Here is a 20,150-nt window from a genome sequence, read left to right as displayed (position 1 = left end):
ATAAATTGGGGTCTTTTTTAACATTATAAACAAATCTAATGGGATTGGGAGTAGTCTGACATAGCCAAATGATGAAATTTAAATTATGCATTGGAAACTGGGTAATTAAGGTCTGAGGTTAAATAGAGTTCCCTTTTCGAATTTTGAGTATTATATTATTGCACTTTAATGTATTCAGATGAAAACCAGAATAAATGTGTATTATTATTTTTACTTCACTGTTTTTATCTACATGTTTATTTTTCTATACAACGGAAGATGTATTTCTTGAAATTTTAAAATAAAATGTTTGTTTTGCTTGACTGGTATAATATCAAACAAACAAACAAATAAATTGGCATGCCATTCGATGGTTTGTGCATTTGACTTTGGAAAGTTTCAAAGAAAGCTAGGCCGACGGCACAATCGCTAGGACTTTCTACCACTGCAAGACCATTTTGTCAGCAGTTGTGCACCTTTTGAGGCTATGACAGAGGGTGTGCATACCACACACACCAAGGTCCTCCATTCCTGTAACGGGTACCCTAGTCTTGTCCAAGATAGGGATCAAGCAGGCAACGTCCAAGCCACCAAACACATCAAACTTCCCCGTCCCTCTCTCATCAGCCTCCAAACTGCTTTGGTTTGCCCTGTGGGAGGCAGGATCAGACATTTCTTCCCAGGATGGCAGATTGCACATCTGACAGGTTGGTACTCCAGATGTTTCAACTGGACTGTGCCCTGCCATTCCTTTTCGACCAGTCGCATCTTCAGTCCACATCAGGAAATCTTTTCAGAGGGGCATCTTGGTTGAAGAAGTGCAGGCTCTTTTGAACAAAGGAGTAATGGAGATGTCCCAGCCCAGTAAATAAGGACTGGTTGTTACTCCTGCTATTTCCTCATGCCAAAGAAAGATGGAAGCTTTCATCCTAGTTTAGTCCTCTTGATGTCTTCTTGCAGCAGGGCAAATTCAAGAAACTCATGCTGGCCCAAGTTCTGGCTCCCTGGTTCAAAACGACTGAATCATGGTTTGAACTTGCAGGATACCTACTTTCATATACCCATCCTTTAGTCGAACTGATGCTACTTGCAGCAGACTAGGAACATTTGCAATTTGCCAGTCTCTCCTTTGGCCTCACCAGTGCCCCTTGGATGTTCATGGAGGTGATGGCAGTGGTCGCAGCACACATTCAGAGGTCCCTATCTCAATGACTGTTTGAAGGTGGGTTCGCCACTGTCAGTCGTAGACCACTCTTGATGACTGTGAACCGCACAACAGTTTTGGTGTGCATGACCAATTTGCCGAAGTTTCCAGACTTTCGCAGATGCTTCCTTCATTGGAGGCATCCTGGATATGTTGCAGTTTCGGGCCTTCACTCCACCACAAGTCTATGATTCTGATGTTTCAATCTTGATGAGTGTGTTTGAGGTTTCCGTGGCATCCTGCATGCTGCTCAGTGACTGGGTGGCACATGCAAACTCTGCAGTGGAACCTGAAGTCTCAGAGGGCCCAGCACCACATTATGCTGTTGGATTCATCCTTATTTTGGAGGAGACTGCAAAAGAACTGCATGGGCTGCTCAACTGCAGTTGGCGTTGCAGCACACACCTCTCCCTGCACCACCCAGAGCTGATGGTGGTGACAGATGTGTACTGCTTGGATGGGGAGTTAATCTGGAAGGGGTGGAGATGGAGGACTCGACCTGTTGGAGCTTCGAGCCATTCGCCCGGTGCTGAAAGACATCCTATCGTCTATCCAAATTAGTCTGGTTCAGGTCTTCAAGGACAACACAGAACAATGTAGTACTGCAACAAGTAGGACAGGGTTGGGGCCCGGGTCCTGTGCCCGGAGGCAGTTAGTCTCTGAAGCTGGCTGGAGTGCCAGGGCATTATCTTGGTCATGAACCACCTGGCAGAATCTTTGAACAGCAGGGCATACTAACTCATTCGCTGGTGCCTGGCGGATCACGATTGATGGTTGTACCCCGAGATGGGGCACGCAGTCTTCCGACAATGGGAAGAACCTTGTCTAGATCATTTTGCAACTGCCAAAAACGTTCATTGTCCAATAAAATTGTGCGCTGGAGTTTCTACGAAGGCGGTTTCTCGCAGACCCATTCCTGATAGTGGGGCATGGGACTCCTTCACATATTTCCACCGCTGCCTTTCCTGCCCAGAGGTCTGAAGATCAGGAACGGCCGGGCCTATGTCGTCCTAGTAGTTCTAGGCTGGGCAAGGAGAGTGGTATGCTAAAATTCTGGGCATGAGCATCTGTTATCCATTCAGGCAACCGCTTCCGGAGGATCTTTTGCAGCAACAGGGCATGGTCACACAAAGGAGCCTATGCAATCTGCATTTACATGCGCAGATATTAAGCAGAAGTAGTTGATTACATTCGACCTTCCTTCAAAGGTTGTAAATGTCATCCTTGCTGCATGGCACCATTCTATTAAGTCTGTCTATGCCAGGCGCTGGGACACTTTGTAGCCTGGTCTGGCATCTATGACCCATTACAGGTTAAACTTTTGGATGCCTTTTTTGTTTGATTTCTTACCCAGCAAGGACTTGCAGTGGACATAGGTAAAGGGTATTTGTTGGCCCTTTTGGCCTTTTTACATTTACTGGATCAACCATCCGTGTTCAAATCAGGTGTTTTGATGAAGTCTCTGAAAGGTTTGATTTCCCCATTGCCCCCCCTCCTCCAGACCCTTTGTGAAGCCTCGGTTGGATCTTTATTTGATCCTCATTTTCTTCATGTGTATGCCATTCGAACCCAAGCACAGTTGCCTACTAGGTTGCCTGACTCTGGTATTGGTGTTTATGGTCACAGTGACTTTAGCTGGTCATGTGAGTGTACTCCAAGCGCTTTTAGTGAACCCGCCTTTCACCACCTTTTTCCCAGACAAAGTGATGCTGAGTATATAGGCGGCCTATTAGCCTAAAGTAGTGACTGCTTTTCACGTTGGGCAACCCAGCACTCTTCCAACGTTCTTTGCCTCATCTCACCGCTCGAAAGAGGGGGAGATTCCTTCGGCTGAACCCTAAAAGAGCTTTAAACTTTTATATTGTTACATTGATCACACCAAAGACTATTGGGTGGACAATTGGCTCTTTGTGGGGTTCTCTGAAGCGAAGAAAGGCAGGTCACTGCAGAAAAGGACTTTGTCAAGGTAGATGGACCTCTTGTAGGAAAGTGACCCTTTTTGCATGGTCACCCCCTAACGTTTTGCCAGATAGCTGGTGCCAACTTGACTGAGTGTGCAGGGATCCTGAAACCAGCCCCACCACCTGTGTTCTATCCAAAAACTGTACCTTTGTACCAACAATTGGCACACCTCTGGGCCAAATGCAAGTCCCTTGTAAATGGTACCCCTGGTACCAAGGGTCTTGTGCCCAGAGAGGTCCTCTGAGGGCTGCAGCATGTATTATGCCACCCTCCGAAACTTGTTACATTAGCACCCCCACCCTGCCATTGCAGACTTGGTGTTTTGGTGCAGACCAAACTAAAGAGTATACATGGCACACACCTGTGTGTGCCACGCCCACCATCACTGCCTGTGGCGTGGGTAAGTCACCTCTCTGGCAGGTCTTATAGCCTGAAAGGAAGGGTGCACCATACCACAGGTGAGGGCATAGCTGCATGAGCAATATGCCCCTACAGTGTCTGTGCCATTCACATTTATTGTGAGTGCAGTGGAGCCATTTTGAACACATGGGCTGAGAGTTTGTCAACACGAACTCCACAGCTCCATGATGGCTTTACTGAAGTCTGAGAAGTTTGGTATCAAACTTCCCAGCACATAAAACCCCCACTGATGCCAGTGTTGGATTTGATAAGAAGTGCTAACAGAGGGCATCTTAGAGATGCCCACTGAAAAAACGACCAACTCTGGTGTGGTTCCTGACTAGTTCCCAGCCATCTGCCACAAGCCAGCTTCAATGGCTTGCTGGCTTTGTTAGCTACTCCTAGCCTTTTACTGCTATCAGCAACTGGATTCCACTGGTTTTGACCCCTATTTGGGGTGGGAAAACCTAGCCAGTAAGGGAGGTGTTCCCACCTTTCTCAACCCCACCCCTCCGGTGAAGGAGGCGAGATAAAGCACACATCTCAGTCCTCGCCAATGTGTAGATGGCGGGACCCTCCAATCGGGAAGAGGCATATGCACCCCTCCCACTGGAGGGTGGCATACTAGGGGTGTAGGCACCCCAGGGAAGGGACCCATCGGTCCCAACTTGCACACCCCTTTAACACCCCAAAATCTAGCATTAAAGGGCACCACTGAACCTTGTTTCTTAAGATTCGAGGTGACGAGGAGGACCGAAGAGCCGTGCTGCAGGAGAGGAGGATGACGACAACTGCGTTGGCCTCAGTCCTACTGGCCTGTCTCCGGCTCTGAACCCCTGCGAACTGACCCCCAGCATGTCCTGCAGCCTCCAAGAACCCTGTTGACCTGCCCTGTCTTCACAAAGAACACTTATGGACACTGCATTTCTTCAACATCAACCCAAACCAGGACTCTGGATCCAATGGACCCTCAAGTCCTCACCAGTCTGCACCTGAAGCCCATGGCCCAGGTTCGAGTAGCCCAACACCCAGCTAGGTCACCCTGGCGATCCTGACCTGTGATCCTGCATTTGATGACCTCCGCCGACTTTCTCCTCGACGCCTGTTGCCACATTCCAGATGGCTTCCCCAATTGCGACCGATCAGAATAACCCGACACGAAAGGATACACCTACACCCGCAGCTCCTGAGGTGCCCAACCGACGGTGTCCTGGTGTGCAGCAACTCTTCATCCTCCTGTTGGTTGCCTTCGTCCAGTCTTCTGGCTCCAGCCTGCAGTCTTTTTCCAGGACGCAAATCCTCAGTTGAAAAGCAATGGGTTCCCAACACCTCCAGAGCACCCGGCTGCCCCTGCCCCGCTGGTGCTGTGGACTTGGTGCCAACTTGGGGCCCCCTTTGCCCTGATCTTAAACCTTGGAGCTTGGTTCCTGAGACAGAGTGGCCTGCCCGTGAACAGTCCCCAAACAAGGTACCCCCCAGCCCGACTAGCTAACATTGACACTCTGCACCCGGCCGCCCTAGTGCAGATGGTGGAGCCCCTTGAGTGCTAACCTGCACCTTGGTCCTACCCCCGGTCCCACCCTCCAATCCCTCCCTCCAATCCCTCCCCCCCCCCCCCCCCCCCCCCCCCCAAACTCCAATCCTCAAACCGTTTTACCCACCTGTAAACGTAACAATTTGTTTTCACCATAGGACATCACCGCCTCCCAGGATCTCTACAACAGGCTTGGCTCCTACTTCCACCTGAAATTTAAGGACCCCTACGACAACTTCAATGACCAGACACCTGACTCCGAAACTACACCCTCCTCCAGCATTGCCAGCTAGCCCACCAACTCCTCATGGACCCCAGTCACCACCGACGACACTGCATCGACCCTGAAAGGCATCCACTCAGGAGCCCCCCCAAGGACCCTTGCTCCCACACATCTTCCACAGACCCACCGCAGCCATCGCTCCGGAACTGCGATGCACCATCAACACCACCTTCGAAACGGCATCTTCTCTGACGATTAGAAACGCGCAGGGGTCAGACCCCTACTCAAGAAGCCCTCAGCAGATCCCACGGACCTCAAGAACTACCGGCCCATCTGCCTCCTCCCTTTCGCGTCCAAAGTCACAGAGAAGACCGTCAATGCCCAACTAACAAAATTAACTGAAGGTAACTCCATCCTCGGCCCCTCCCAATCCGGATTCCGCTGCAACTACAGTACTGAGACCTCTCTACTAGCTGCCACAGATGACATCCGCACCCTCCTCGACCCCTCCCAATCCGGATTCCGCTGCAACTACAGTACTGAGACCGCTCTACTAGCTGCCACAGATGACATCTGCACCCTCCTCGACCAAGGACACACTGCAACCCTGGTCCTGCTCGACCTCTCTGCAGTGTTCGTCACTGTCTCCCACTGCACACTCACCGCCAGACTCCACGACGCCGGCATACAGGAACTTCCCTTGAATGGCTCTGCTCCTGTCTCACCGGCAGAATCCAAAGAATCAGACCCCCCCCTTCCTCTCTGAACCCACGTAAATCGACTGCTGAGTACCCCAATTACTCAGCACTCGTCGCTCAGTCCCACACTGTTCAACAAATACATGGCCCCCCCTAGCAGCCATCGTCAGACAGCTCGGACTCAGCATAGTATCCTATGCCAACGACACCCAGCTCATCCTCTCCCTCACCAAGTACCCCAACACCACCATACTCCACTTTCAGGAAGAAACGAAAGACATTGCATCATGGATGAGCAGCAGCTACCTGATTCTCAACTCGGAGAAGACGGAGGTCCTCTTCCTCGGACCCTCCCCCTCTGCCTGAGACAACACCTGGTGACCCACTGCCCTCGGCAGCGCCCCCACCCACACGGGCCACACCTGAAACCTCGGCATCATACTAGACTACTCCCTCTTCATGACCCGACAGGTCAACGCTGTCGCCTCCACCTGCTACCACACCCTCTGCAAGACTTTCAAATGGATACCCCCCTGAATCAAGGAAAACTGTCACCCACGCACTCCTAACCAGCAGCCTGGACTATGGAAACTCCCTCTATGCCAGGATCAACAAGTCTCTGCCAGTAAGTGCCCATGCCCACATACTGGGCATGGGCATCCATGCCCAGTAAGTGCATGGATGGTCCTTTTTTATCCGACTATTCATTACAACTTCAAGGCACTGTCAGCCCGTGGTACACCATTACTTTGTCAGACAATCCCTTTTGCACTTCTGTTGGACTAAGACATATGATCCATGTGATGGAGAAGCAGGTGGCTTAGTGTAGACTTTCCCAGATTGCCATCTAACAGCCAGTCCTACTGCAATACATAAAAGGGAAGAGAGCAAACAAGCTAAGGCAGTGGCGGTAAATCGGAAATTAAATCTTTTGTTTGAGAGAACTCTGCTGCAGGAACTGGACCAACGGAGCATTTAGAATCTGTCCTGAACCCCTCAAGCATGTTCCCTTATTGCGGTCAGACCTGTTATGTGGCTGTTGACAATACTGTGTTGTGAGAAAATGCCCTCTTTCTGCATGGTTGAGTGTGCCCTGGTCTCCTGCCAATCAGGTACCCAGGCCCTATGTTCTTTCCCTAAAACTGCATTGAAGACCAAACCCAATAGGCACTCTCTGGCCACAGGTCAGTCCCTGGTAAATGGTACCACATGTACCCAGGGCACTGTGACCAGGGTAGGCCTCTTTGGGCTGCAGCACTTATTGTGCCAACCTTAGAGGCCCTGTACCCTTACACTCACACACTGCCTTTGCAGGCTATGTGTTTTGGTGCAGATCAATGTGGAGTCGACATGGCACACATCCCTGTGTAGTATGCCTACAGCCCACTGCCCTGACATAGATCAGCCATCTCTCTAGCTGGGTGCACTATATCAATGGTGAGGGTACGGGTGCATGAGCCCTGTACCCCTACAGTGACTAAGCCAATTCTTAGACATTGTAAGTGCAGTGATGCCATTAAGAGTATAAGGTGCTGGGAGTTTGTCAGTACGAACTCCACAGTACCATAATGGCTTTACTGAAGACTGAAGTTTGGTATCATGAAAAATGCATACAGAGGGCATCTTAGAGATGCCTCCTGAAAAATTACCTAACACTAGTGTCTAGGCTGAGTGGCTGCTCCCCAGCTGCCACCACCAGACCGGTTTCTGGACCCCTGGGTCAAGAGCCTGCTGTTCTCGAGGGCCTGAAACAATGCACATCCTGGGACGAGGTGCCAAGCCTGCTCCACCAGGATGGGCAGGGTCCAGGAATGAGAAGCTTCAAAAGCTTGCTGCTTTTGTGACCTTCCCCATACCTTTTGCTGCTTCCAGCAACTGGCCCCCTCCGGTTCTGACCCCCACTTTGGGTGGGAGAATCAGCGAGAAAACTAAGTGAGGAAGTGAGGTGTGCCCACCTCTACCAACCCAACCCCTCAGGTGGGGAGGCGAGGTGAAGCACTACTCTCAGTCCCCGCCATCTTGCAGGTTGGGGGACCCAGGCAAGCAGAGTGAGGCATATGCCCCCCTCACACTGGAGGGAGGCATATTAGAGGGGGTACCCACTCCAAGGAAGGTACCCATTGGTCCCAACTTTTTTCTTACCTGTAACGCCCCTAAATCTAGTTTTTAGGGGCACAACCGGAACCTTGCCTCCTCAGACAAGAAACTACTTGAAGAAAAGAAGAAAGACCGGACAGCTGTGCTGAAGCTAAGAAGAAGAAGCCCACTGATTTGGCCCCAGCCCTACTGGCCTTTCCCCACCTTGAACCTGCAGGACTGAAACTCTGGTGTGTCCTACAGCCAGCAACCTCAATAACCCAGAGGACTTGCCCTGCCTTCTAAAGAAAAGATTTTGTTTCCTGTGAACACTGGCTTTGTTCACCAACAGACTCCAGCTCTGGCGAAATCAACGAGTCTGCACCACTCTGTACCCGTCGCCCAAGGCTCAAGTTCGAGTGGCCCAACAACATGAGGAGGTCTCCCCAGCAATCCTGACCCAAAATCCAGTGAATCCTGACCTGCCTAAAGCCTCCAGCCGACATCTGTAGCCTCAATCCGGAAGGTCCCCCCAACCGCGACCAGGAGCTGGTAAGAAGATCTGACTCCAAAAGACACCCCTGCACCCGACGCCCCACAGCTTTGGGTGTCTCAAACAACGATGTCTAACCAACCCCCAGCATCCCAACTTACCCCTCCAAGTGGTGGTCGCACCCAGAAGACCTTCGTCCCCGAGCCTGCAGTGTATTTGCAAACTGGAGAATCCCCATAGAAAGTAACAGGGCACCCGACGACAAACAAGCACCCTGCACCCGTTCGCCCTAGTGCCGCTGAAGGTGTACCTTTGGTGCTATCTTGAAACTCCATTTGCCCTGTGCTTAAGTCCAGGAGCTTTGCTCCCACAACCTTGTGGCCTGCTCAGGAGCAGCCACCAACCGGAGGCCCCCTGTTCCCCCTTCGGATAACATTTGTCCTTAGCACTTTGCACCTGGCCGCCCTAGTGTTGCTGAGGTTGTAACAAGAGTGCATCCATGAACCTGGGGGACCCCTGAGTCTAACCCCAGAACCCAGCTCCCACAACAAAGTACTTACCTGTTAACCGAAAATACTATTTCCTCCCATAGGATAACTTTGACTGTTTTCTGTGGAGATGGAAATTCTATAAAAGACTATAAAACTGTAACCAAATGACCAAAACGCTTTTACTTACCTGTTTACAGGAAATGTCACAGTGCAGTATCCAGGTATACTGCACTGTGTAAGAAAAGTAATCTGTAAGGTAATCTACTTGATATCCTATTGAAAGTCAATATAAAGTGTATGTACAATATTTCAAAGCGTTGCATTACTAGTAATTCTACTGTAATCAAAACAAAGTATATATACAACTGCAATTCAAACTGTATTATTACTGCAAAGTATAAATCACTTACCTGTGCCAGGCTTGCTTGGTTCTAGGAAGTAAAATAACTAAAAGAATATTTTTATACAAAACTAATTGGTCTGAAGTTCAGTCTTCAAGCGTGTGACCATCATTTGCTGATTGAGTTTGTACAACAAATGCTTAACACTACCCTCTGATAAAGCCTTACTGTTTCCCCACACTATCACAAATAAAGAGTAAGGTGCTATCTACTTTTACCTCTGCCTACCTTTTGGGTTCCACTGGACTCACTTCTGGTATAGTATATACAGAGCCAGCTTACTACAAGTGTGCCATCCTGTTGGAAGTAGTTGCTTTTGGGGGAAGTGCCTGCCCTTCTTACAGAGGAGCTTTGGATTGATACATATTTCTGCAATGTCCTCCTCTTTGGCCACCGCTGGAGAAAGTTGAAGTACAGTGCTTATATAGTAATAAACGGCGTATTGATACAAGTAGAGAGGGATAGTTTCACTGACTTGTCCTAACTTTTAAATATCAGTAATGTTTTTGTGATTGAAGATGAACTAGAGGGTCTGTGCTTGCTTGCAGTTGGTCGTGTTTGGAACATAATGAGGTGCAAATTTCTACAGATATTCTGATCCTTCACCCTAACAGGCCTTATGTACTTTACAACAAACTTTGGACCTAATCCATGCATCTACTTCGAGCCAAAGGCGCACTTCTGGAGTTCGCTAAGGGAACACTTCTTGGTTGCCACATTGGGTTTGGGAACCACTAGAGAATTCAGTATTGAAATAAGACTCTAGGCTCCTTATTTGCAGTACAATATTTGGAAGATGCTCCTTATCACACCAGTAACTTAGTGTTGGCGCCATTTAGTCATAGAAAGACCTTGCTGTCTTCAACTAGTCGGTGAATTTGATTATTCTTTTCAGCTTTGGAAGGGCCAGAATATCCTCTGAAGGTAGCTGTAAGTTTGCCTATGTGATAACTCAGACAAAATATGGTGCAGGCAAATAGTACTGTTTTGTAAACCAGCTTTGTGATGTTACAACCCTCATGTTACACGGGGTCCCTGTTATGATTACAATGTGTAATGAGATGAAATCCAAGAACAGCAGGCGATACTTGCTCTCTTATGTGCTTGCCATCCTTACTGATGAGATTACCCTATTCCTAACCTTCTGTTCCTTCATAGTTTGCTCATGGGTTGTCCCATAAATGGAAAAGTTCACTTGCATGCACAGAGCAGTTCACATGGCTTCTTTGTCTGACCTTTTCCCCACTGGTCTGAAAGTTCTCCCTTCCAAGATGTTTACAATCTGGAGTTTTCCAACTTTCATTCCAAATTCCTGAATATTCTCTGTCCAAAGTTTCTTCTCATCCCCCATTAACAAGAATTAGAAGAAAGCCTGAGAATTTTGTTGGGCTAATTTCATGGAAGTATACCGAAAAGGCCAGCCTACCCCTCCAAAGTAAGAGGCTATTAGCATATTCTAGCCCAGCATATTTCTTGCCTTAGCAGTGTTGAAAGGCAAGGAGGAAGGTCCATGACAGTCAGACTTGAAAATTTAAAATGACAATGGCGGCTTGTCAGTGAAAAGTTTGAAACACCTATCAGTAGAATATTTTTAGTTGAAGGCTATTGCATGTTATGAATCTTACTGCGAGTCCTAGGGCATTGTTTGGGCGTGCCATCACAAGGACCTCTTCTCTTTTTCAGCTCTGAGTCTGGCCCTCGGTGCAGTTCGCCTGTTGATACAGAAAGTAGTGATTCCGAGCCACCTCCTAAGCAAATTCAGGACAAGACCTGTAAGTATGAGCATTGAGAAACAGCTGTATTGGTTGGAGGGATGGGGCATAGCTAGGTAAGGCAGAGATAGACTTTTCAAAATATGCAATATTTTTTGGATCTCTGGTAAACCTGACTTATGGCTTATTTTATGCATCTTGTAGGTTTTAGAATGTTCTCTGAGCAAGTTAAGTTCTTCAGTTTTTCTCAGCCAGGATATTAAAATAAAATGTGAGTCTCCACTGGATTGTCAATTAATTTATGTGATCCTCTCAGAAAAAACAGCTAGTGTGTTTTCTTTTCTAATGAAATCTTCAAGGCTGTAATAAGTATCATATAAAAAACATTACGTTTAAAAACAGAAATAAAAAACATTTATCTATACAATTAAAAGCACCTACCATCTCTCTATCTAATATATATAGCGTTAGCTAAATTTGTCATATGACCACATAGATTTAAGTAAACAATGCCATATTGATGCCCCCCACACGCGCAGCCCTCTGGAAAGAAACACATAATTTTGTGTTATACCAAAAAAATCAAATGACTATACATGATTATAATAATGCCGCCCCTTTGCTGCATTCTTTATACAATATTTTTTCTTGAATTAGTCCAGCCATATTTCAATATTATCGCTTTATATAGTATATCTAAAAATCTTTACATGTAGATGTAAAGCGATTCGAAGCAAGAAATGGACTACGAAAGAACTGTATACAGTCTGCTGTGTATTTACCATATTGAGTGGTTTTAATTAGGAACTCGTATGCTGCTTAAAAGTGGGTCGAAGTCTGCTTAGAAGGCTCTTGGAACGTGCAAGAATGTTCAAGGCAGCAGGTCGGGGAAATGCAGTCTCTAGACGGGAATGCTAAATAAGTGTTTGACCGAGATAGAGACAGATGTTTTTTGCAACAGCCCAGCCCTAGCGTGTCCGTCAATGACACGGTACCTGGTGTACTATGCCGAGGGTACCCTGCCTCTGTGAGGAGTTGAATAACTGGTGACATCACACTGTAGCGTATTCCCTACAAAGCAGAAGGTACCCTGCCTTCAAGGGAACAGGTTTAATGGCATACAGTACCACCTCTGTGTACCCTGCTTCCAGGAGAAGTCTGATGGGGTATAATGATGTGATATTGGGGTATAATCGTGACAGTGCGCGTAGTCCCACGGCAAGGGCACCTGTCTCAGTGAGGGGTTTAGCCGGGTAGAGGGGCGCTTCAGTGCATGTCTCACTGGGGAAAGCCTGCTTTAATTCTGTGAGTGGGAGTGCTGAGGAGTTTAGCGAGGTACAATGGTGGCAGAGTAGTTTTACCATGCCGGGACCCTTTGGGAAACGGGGGATGGAGGTACTGGTGCTAATGTACGTTCAGTACCTTACACCGTGCCGATGTTGCCCTGCATCTGTGAGGAAGGTATTGAGGAGTAAAGTTGGGTATAACATTCTGAAAGATGCTAGTGGTACAGTCTGTGTTACAGCATGCCCCACCCAACTTTCAGATCACATTCCACTGCCCCTGTAAGAGAAGCACCAGAAGAGGGTATATACTGAGTATGATGGATGTACCGGAGGGCTGCGGGCAGAGGGAAGGGGGAGGCGAGCGCGGGACGGAGGAGGGCTGCGGGCAGAGGGAAGGGGGGAGGCGAGCGCAGGACGGAGGAGGGCTGCGGGCAGAGGGAAGGGGGGAGGCGAGCGTGGGACGGATGAGGCTGTGGGCAGAGGGAAGTGGGGAGGCGAGCGCGTGACGAAGAAGGGCTGCGGGCAGAGGGAAGTGAGGAGGCGAGCGTGGGACGGAGGAGGGCAGAGGGAAGTGGGGAGGCGAGAGCAGGAGGAGGAACAGAGGCAAGAAAAGCTTAACACTCGTGAACAGAACCGGCTGTACTCACGATGCAGGATCCGGGGTGTAGAAATCAACGGCGAACCAAAGTAACTGCCCGGGTTCCCCGAGTACACGGTGGGCCGGTCTGTGGCCAGATTGAAGGAGACGCAGGGCCCGAGCAGGGGCAGGAGGAAGGCGAGTCCAGCCCAGGAGAGAACAGGAGGATCGGCCTACCCGGCCCGAGCGCAGAGCCTCCCAGGCATCCGGGCTCTAGCGCCACCGAGACCCCCTGTCCGCACTACCCGCCTTCTTGGGGGGTTAGGGCAAAGGGCAGTAGCACGATTACCGGCCTCGCGGTCCGGGCACAGTGGCAAGCACAGCGGGTCTGCTTCTCTTCAGTTCCCCTCTTGAACTCCAGACACAAAACTCCAGATGTGGCCCTTGGAACTCTGTTGTTTATAAAACACCACCGGCCAGAGGGCAGCGTTTGGATCCCAGAGCGCAGCCATTGAGGGAGTCCCATTCATTCATTCATTCAGCGTGTGTGACACCCCAACCAAAGAAAGACCCCTCGCTGCACCCCTTCACGTGCCAGACAGGTAGACTTCTCGGTGAGTGAGGGCGTGACCTAAGTGGCTCCTTAAGATTTGAGCTTCTGCTCAAGTAAACCAGCTGGCAAGCAACTGAAGAGGTGGCGAGTACTGTGTGAAATGCTGGGTACCGGATAAGGCGGTGGGCGTCCTGCAATCACCAGGAGGGTTTGGAGTTGTTTAAACACCTAATATCAATTATATCTCCATGTCTGTGAGTCTAAGTGGTAGTTATTTCTGTCTCACTGCTTAAAACGAAGGAAGAGCGAAAATCTGGGATCTACATGTTGGGCTGGAGGAAAAAGTCTCCTCTATGCCGTTTTCGAGACGTAGCGCTCTAAAGTAACCCAAAAGGTAGCGCAAAGCGCTATACTAACGCGATTTAATTAAATACTGAGGTATCCTTACTTGGCAAATGTCCGTTGGGACAAAGAGGGCTTATGGGGTCGGTATTGGGCCAGGGACTGCCTGACCCCATCCTAGAGCGGTTCCTTCGAAGTTGCAACGTAAGCGTTAGTCTGATGCGCCTCATGCCAGGCGGAGGCCAAGAAACGGCTGGAGGTCGGCTTAGGACGTGGTGTTCGTGCACAAGAGAACTCCTGAAGATCCAGGTGACATTTAACCCTATTACAGCAGATGCCTGGTCGCCCCTGCTCCATACCTCTGCAGCTGGGTGTGGAAGCGGTTCTAGGTCCTTCCTTGTCCTGACTTGCTCCCCTTCACTTAAGTGTTGATGGGAACCAGGAATGCAATTCAGTGCAAGGTAATAAAACACTGTGGCAGGAGCAAGGTGACAGAGACGGAGACGGAGGAGGGCTGCGGGCAGAGGGAAGGGGAGAACGAGATGGAGGAGGGCTGCGAGCAGAGGGAAGGGGGAGGTGAGCGTGGGACGGAGGAGGGCTGCGGGCAGAGGGAAGGGGGGAGGCGACCATGTTTCTCCGAGGCGAAGCAGAAATGCCTCGGAGAAACGTGCCACCATTTTGCGACGGGCGTGGTTTTCTTTCTCTCCTCTTCCCATTGGCTGGAAGGTAAAATTCCAGCCAATGGGAAATGGAGAGAAATAAAACAGAAAGAAAGTAAAAAACACCCCCCCGAATCCAGTCTTCAACGCCCCTCTGCTCCAATGGCTGGCCTCCGTTTAGGAAGCCAGGCAATGGAAAAGAGGGGCAGGTTCAAGCCCCCATACTGTAGACATAAAGTCTCGGAGCGAGACTGCGCAAGCGCAGCCTTCGATTCCGAGACCTAGAAATGCTCCAAAAACATCCTCCAACATGGAAGTTTAACAGGAAACCAAGGTCCATATAGAGACTTCAATGTGAAGAATCCTCTTATTCAGATTTCTTATCTGCTCCTAGAAGGAAAGCACGAACAACCCGTCATTTCTGCTTATTATGAAATTTTCCATCATTACATCAACGGGTGGGTAAGCATGAACAATGATAATGTAACATAGCCGGGTGGGATAATCCTCGCCTCCTTGGCCCTAATAGAATAGAAAATTCTTGGCGCGAATGCTAGCAAATTTTTGATTCTATTACAGGACCGGAGGCTTGGGATTATGCTAGTTTAACGCTTACCAAAAACAACAGATGTTATATCTCCCACCAGCTTATAATAAAACTCCTTAAAAGTTGATTCAGATGACCAATCAGCACAACGCATGATGTCCTGAATGTTAGAACCTAACATATAAGATTTTGATGCCATGGCACCACGACGGAATGTGCACCAAACATTTGAATGTCAATACCAGCTTCCTTCATAACATATCGGAGCCATCTAGCTATCGTAGCAGCCGACACAGGCTTAAAGGGTGTTTGCAAAGCAATTTAAAGTTGAGTAGAATCCTCTGGTCTCAGAGAACGAGGACATTCCTCATATGTTTTTAAACATGGCACAGCACATATTTTGTCATTGCTAGGAAAAGCATTATAATCAATGTGTCTTGAGAGAGTCTTTGTACGTCCTGTGATGGTAAAGGAAACTCCTTCCGGAGTAAATACTCTACCTGTAATGTCCAGGGCCCGCACGTCTGATGAATGCCTACAAGCTGATAGACATAAAAGTATCGCCAATTTGGCAAACAACTGTTACCTAGATAGATTGTTCGCTGGCAAACTATTAAAGAGAGTAATGATTAAGGAAACATCCCATAAACCTGAATACTTAGGTTTAGCCACTCTTATGCTTTTAAGAAGTTTACATATCATCGGGTGCATACCAACCGGTTTCCTGTCTACCTGGCAACGGCCTGCCGAAATGGCCGATCTAAAGTTATTCACCGAACTATAAGCCAAACCTTCGGTAGCCTTATCCGAAAAAAATTTACCATGTTGGGTAAGTCCACCCCCACGGGATCCAGGTGCCGTTCGAGGCACCAACCCATCCAGCCTTTCCAGGCTGAAGAGTACCGCTTCCTAGTTGAAGGAGCCCAAGCTTGCTTGATGAAAGCTGTAGCTGTCTCCGAAAATCGCGGCATTTCCCACTGTTGCCAGAAAGCCTCCATGCCATCAGCGACAGTCTCCCCAATAGGATCAACAGGTGTTGTTCCTTGTGAGATCCCAGGAGTAGAGACTCCGAGCATGGAAGCATCCTGGGGAGATCGCAGCTCATCTCCAGCAACATCGGGAACCAGGGCTGCGATCTCCACAGGGGCATCAATAGAATCACTTCTGCTTGCTGTTTGAAAATGTGTGATGTCACTCTGGGAATTAGAAGAAAAGGTGGAATCGCATAGTTCAATGTCCCCGACCAATCCTGAAGAAAGGCATCCATCTCATTCGGAAGCTGCCGATTCAGCCTGGAAGCAAACAGGTCTGTCTGGCCAGGACCCCAAAGTTCCTGCAACCATTGGAATATGCTAAGAAGTAATTGCCAGTCGCTGTAATCTGAGGTGTCTGGAATTCCAGTCCACTATCCGGTTGGACTGTCCAGGGATGTACTCCGCTATCACCGTGATCTGACGATTCAGGCACTAGTGCCAAAGTCCTTGGCAATCTCTACTAGTGGAGACGATCTTGTGCCTCCCAAATTGTTGATATACCTCACTGCTGATAGGTTGTCCATCCGAAGAAGGATACAACATGAAGTCTGTTTGTGAGCCAGAGTCTGAATCGCAAAGGAACCCGCTAGGAGTTCCAGACAAGTGATATGTAGTGATAGTTCTTGGGGAGACCACCTTCCGCCTGTGGAAATATCTCTGCAGCGCGCTCCCCAAACCCCAACGGCTGACGTCTGATTCGATGATGACCTCGGGCTGTGAACCAAAAATCGCTCTGCCTTTCCACGCTTCCAGGTGACCCAGCTACCACTGCATCTCCTCCCTCACTTCTTGGGACAACGGAACCAGATCCGTGTAAGACAGACCTTTCTGTAAATGCTGGATTTTAGCTTCTGTAAGACACTGTAATGCAGCGGTCCTCGGAAAATCGCCTGAATGGAGGACGCTAGTAAGCCCACTACTCTAGCAATGGTTCTGAGAGAGACCACTTGCCTCTTGAGGATTGTGATAATCTCCTTCTTGAGATCCTTTAATTTTGTTTTGGGATGATTCAATTGTGCCGACGGGGCGTCTATCACGAAAACCAGGAAATCTGTTGTCTGCGACGGAATCAGAGCTGACTTTAGGTTTGATTACAAACTCCAGACTCTGCAAAAGAAACATCCTCATTTGCAGGTGTTGCAAAACTAATTCTGGGCTCTGCGCCATGATTAGGATGTCGTCCAGATAAATTATCATGCGAACTCCCTGTTCTCGCAGGTGAGCCACCACCGGCTTCAGCACTTTGGTGAAACACCAAGGAGCCGAGGAAAGCCCGAAAGGAAGGGCCAAATACTCAAACCATCGATCTTTCTATTGAAATTCAAGGAAAAGTCGATGAGGTGGAAATATGGGAATGGATAGATAAGCATCTTTGCGGTCTAACCTGACCATCCAATCCCCTTGCTTGAGCAGATCCGTGAAAAGATGGATCCCTTCCATCTTGAAATGTTTGTAAATGAAGTACTGATTGAACTCCCTCAAGTTCAGAACCAGTCTGTGACCACCACCTTTCTCCTGGACTAAGAAGACATTGCTGCCAAAACCCTGAGGCCTGTTGTTGAATGGTTCTATTGCGTGCTTTCGCAGCAATTCGGCTTTTTCGTTGTCTAAAAAAGTGCACTCTTGTCGGGAAAAAGGGAGTGGTTTGAGGAGGGTGTCCTGACAGGGCGTTCAGTGAAATTCCAGATGGAATCCCTGAATAGTTTGGAGTACCCACGCATCTTGTGTCAGGATTTGCCAATTGTGAACAAATAATTGTGTTTGACCCCCCCCCAAGGTAATGGAGACATGTCTGTCACTCTTACCTGAAGAATTTTGCGCCTGGAATCCTGCTCTGTTACCACCTCCGTGGAACCAACATCTGTTGAATCGACGATGAGTAGGGTAGAAGGTGCCCCCTCTAGTTGAATCCCACTCTCCTCTGCCGCGACCATAGTCGCCTCTGGGGGGACCTTGATTATAGAAACGGCCTGACAAGCGTTCCCTGCCTTGTTCGGCCCTGTTGAAAAGGCCTTGCTGAAAGACACGTTTAATGCCTGATTGCGCCTTGTCAAAAGATGTAAATGCCCCCACATACTTTGATACATCCCTTACAAAACGGTCTCCGTATAGATTGCCTTCAGCAAGGGGTCCTGGCTCAGCGGCCGCAAGATCGGTGAGATTGAAATCCATGCGCATCAGCAAGGATTTGCGCCTTTCGGTGGAAATGGCGCAATTGGCATTACCCAAAAGACATATTGCCCTTTGTGTCCATCCTGCCAGGATATCTGTATCCACCGGGGTCGCCGCCTCTTTGGCCACCAGGGCCATTTCTAGGATCTTTGCTAGAGGTCCGCCGACGTCAAGAAGCTTGTCTTGACAGCCTTAGTCGATCCCCTTCTTGGGATCCTTCACAAACTTTTCAGAAATGTTAGGAGACTAACCTTGATCTCAGGAGTTTCAGCCACCTTGTCCAGTAAATCAGGCCAAAGACACTCTGACCTGAGCCGATTGCGGACTTCCTTATCAAAACCTTTGCGAAGGTTCTCGTGTAGGTACTCGGTAACTTCCGGAGCCCAATCCGAAGATCGTGGCTGTATGATATCGCTAGGGTTGAAGGTAAAGGGAGTAGTGGGTGGTACTTCTGGAGTGGATGAAGCCACCTTCTTAGCTTTCTTCTTGGGTGGGGCTTCTTCATCTGTTGTGGTAGTGTCAGTGTTGTTAGTATCTGTATCCACATAGACTTTCTGCTTGCTCTTCGCCTTGCCCCCTGCAGAATACCCATTATCCCCCATTTGAGCTTGGGGTCATGAACTTAACGCACTAGCATGCGCCCATTGACTCTCTTTCGATGCGTCCCTAGCTGGAGGGTTAACCAGCTTGGGTTTATCTTTAGTGAGCCCATGGCGTTTGGCAAAACTCTCAAGCTGCTTAGTAATTGGTTTAAGTGCAGCTGCCAATGCTTGTTGCACAGTGTTTGGTACTGTGCTCTCTATAGCCTTATTCATTGAGGATTGGACAGAGTCCAGAGCCTCCACAATGTTATCCTCAAGGACAGTCTCTTGTTGTCCCTCATAATAGACATCCTCTTCATCATTTTCATATCTCACCCACTCTTCCATCTTAAACCTTTATGAAGTGGTGAAGAAAAAACAATTATCAATATAAATTTGGAATGGAGGAGTAATGGGGGGGGGGGACAGCCCACTATGCACACACTAAATTTCTTTCTAGAAAGTATCAAGCCCCCTCAGCAAAGCTGTACTCAAATTGTTGCAGCCTAATAATAATAGGCGTAGGAGCCAAAATACAAATATATGGAGCGTGTGCTCGCTCCTGCAAGGCGATGTTTATTGCTGCCGATCAAAACTTTCTGCCTAGACACTGTGATCTGAAAGAAACACGTTAGTGTTAGATTCCTTACCTTAGAATATCCCCAGGCGTCAGTCTGGATCCGGAAACTTTTGCGTAGCAGTACCCCTGCGCGTCGGTAGGCGTCGTCTGCAGGCGTCCCCTGCGGCTCCGCGTCCGTCGTCGGCGTCGTGCGCCGTGATGACGTCGCTGGAGTATATAGACGCCGCCTCCGCGCGCTGACGTCAGTTCTTCTTTTTTCCGCGCCAGCAAGCGCAGATCCGAAGAGCAGTACTCCGGTCTTTGACCAACTTTGTTCAACTCTATAACTCTTTTTTGTGCCTGGTAGGATGCCCGGTTTCAAGAATTGTGACGGGTGTGACCGCACGATGTCGGTCACGGACCATCACCGACTCTGTCTCCGGTGCCTGGGCCCCGACCACGACGTGGACGCCTGCGTCGACTGCCGGGCCCTCACTAACAAGGCTAGACGGGAGCGGTCCCGCAAGCTGCTTGAGCTCCGGGTGTCGGCCCCGCGTCAGGAGAGGTCTCGGTCCGGCCGGAGGTCCAGGGAGCGTTCGAGGGAGCGGTCGCGGAGCCGCGCCGAGCGCTCCGGAAGTCGTCACCATTCGTCGGGCTCATCAGGTAAG

The 20,150-nt window shown here is 49.1% G+C and overlaps 1 protein-coding gene across 1 annotated transcript in view; it reads left to right on the top strand.

The window, feature by feature from the left end:
* The window catches only part of PPP6R2 (protein phosphatase 6 regulatory subunit 2), an 876,013-nt gene that overhangs the window by 725,245 nt on the left and 130,618 nt on the right, over nucleotides 1-20,150 (top strand). The window contains exon 22 of the mRNA XM_086918845.1: nucleotides 11,144-11,232. Within this exon, the coding sequence (XP_086774971.1) occupies nucleotides 11,144-11,232 (89 nt within the window). The remainder of the gene's footprint in view (nucleotides 1-11,143; nucleotides 11,233-20,150) is intronic.

The sequence above is a fragment of the Lissotriton vulgaris genome, chromosome 1_1 (genome assembly GCF_964263255.1).
Source record: "Lissotriton vulgaris chromosome 1_1, aLisVul1.2, whole genome shotgun sequence".
Lineage (NCBI taxonomy): Eukaryota > Metazoa > Chordata > Amphibia > Caudata > Salamandridae > Lissotriton > Lissotriton vulgaris.
This window is presented reverse-complemented; position numbering and strand designations above follow the sequence as displayed.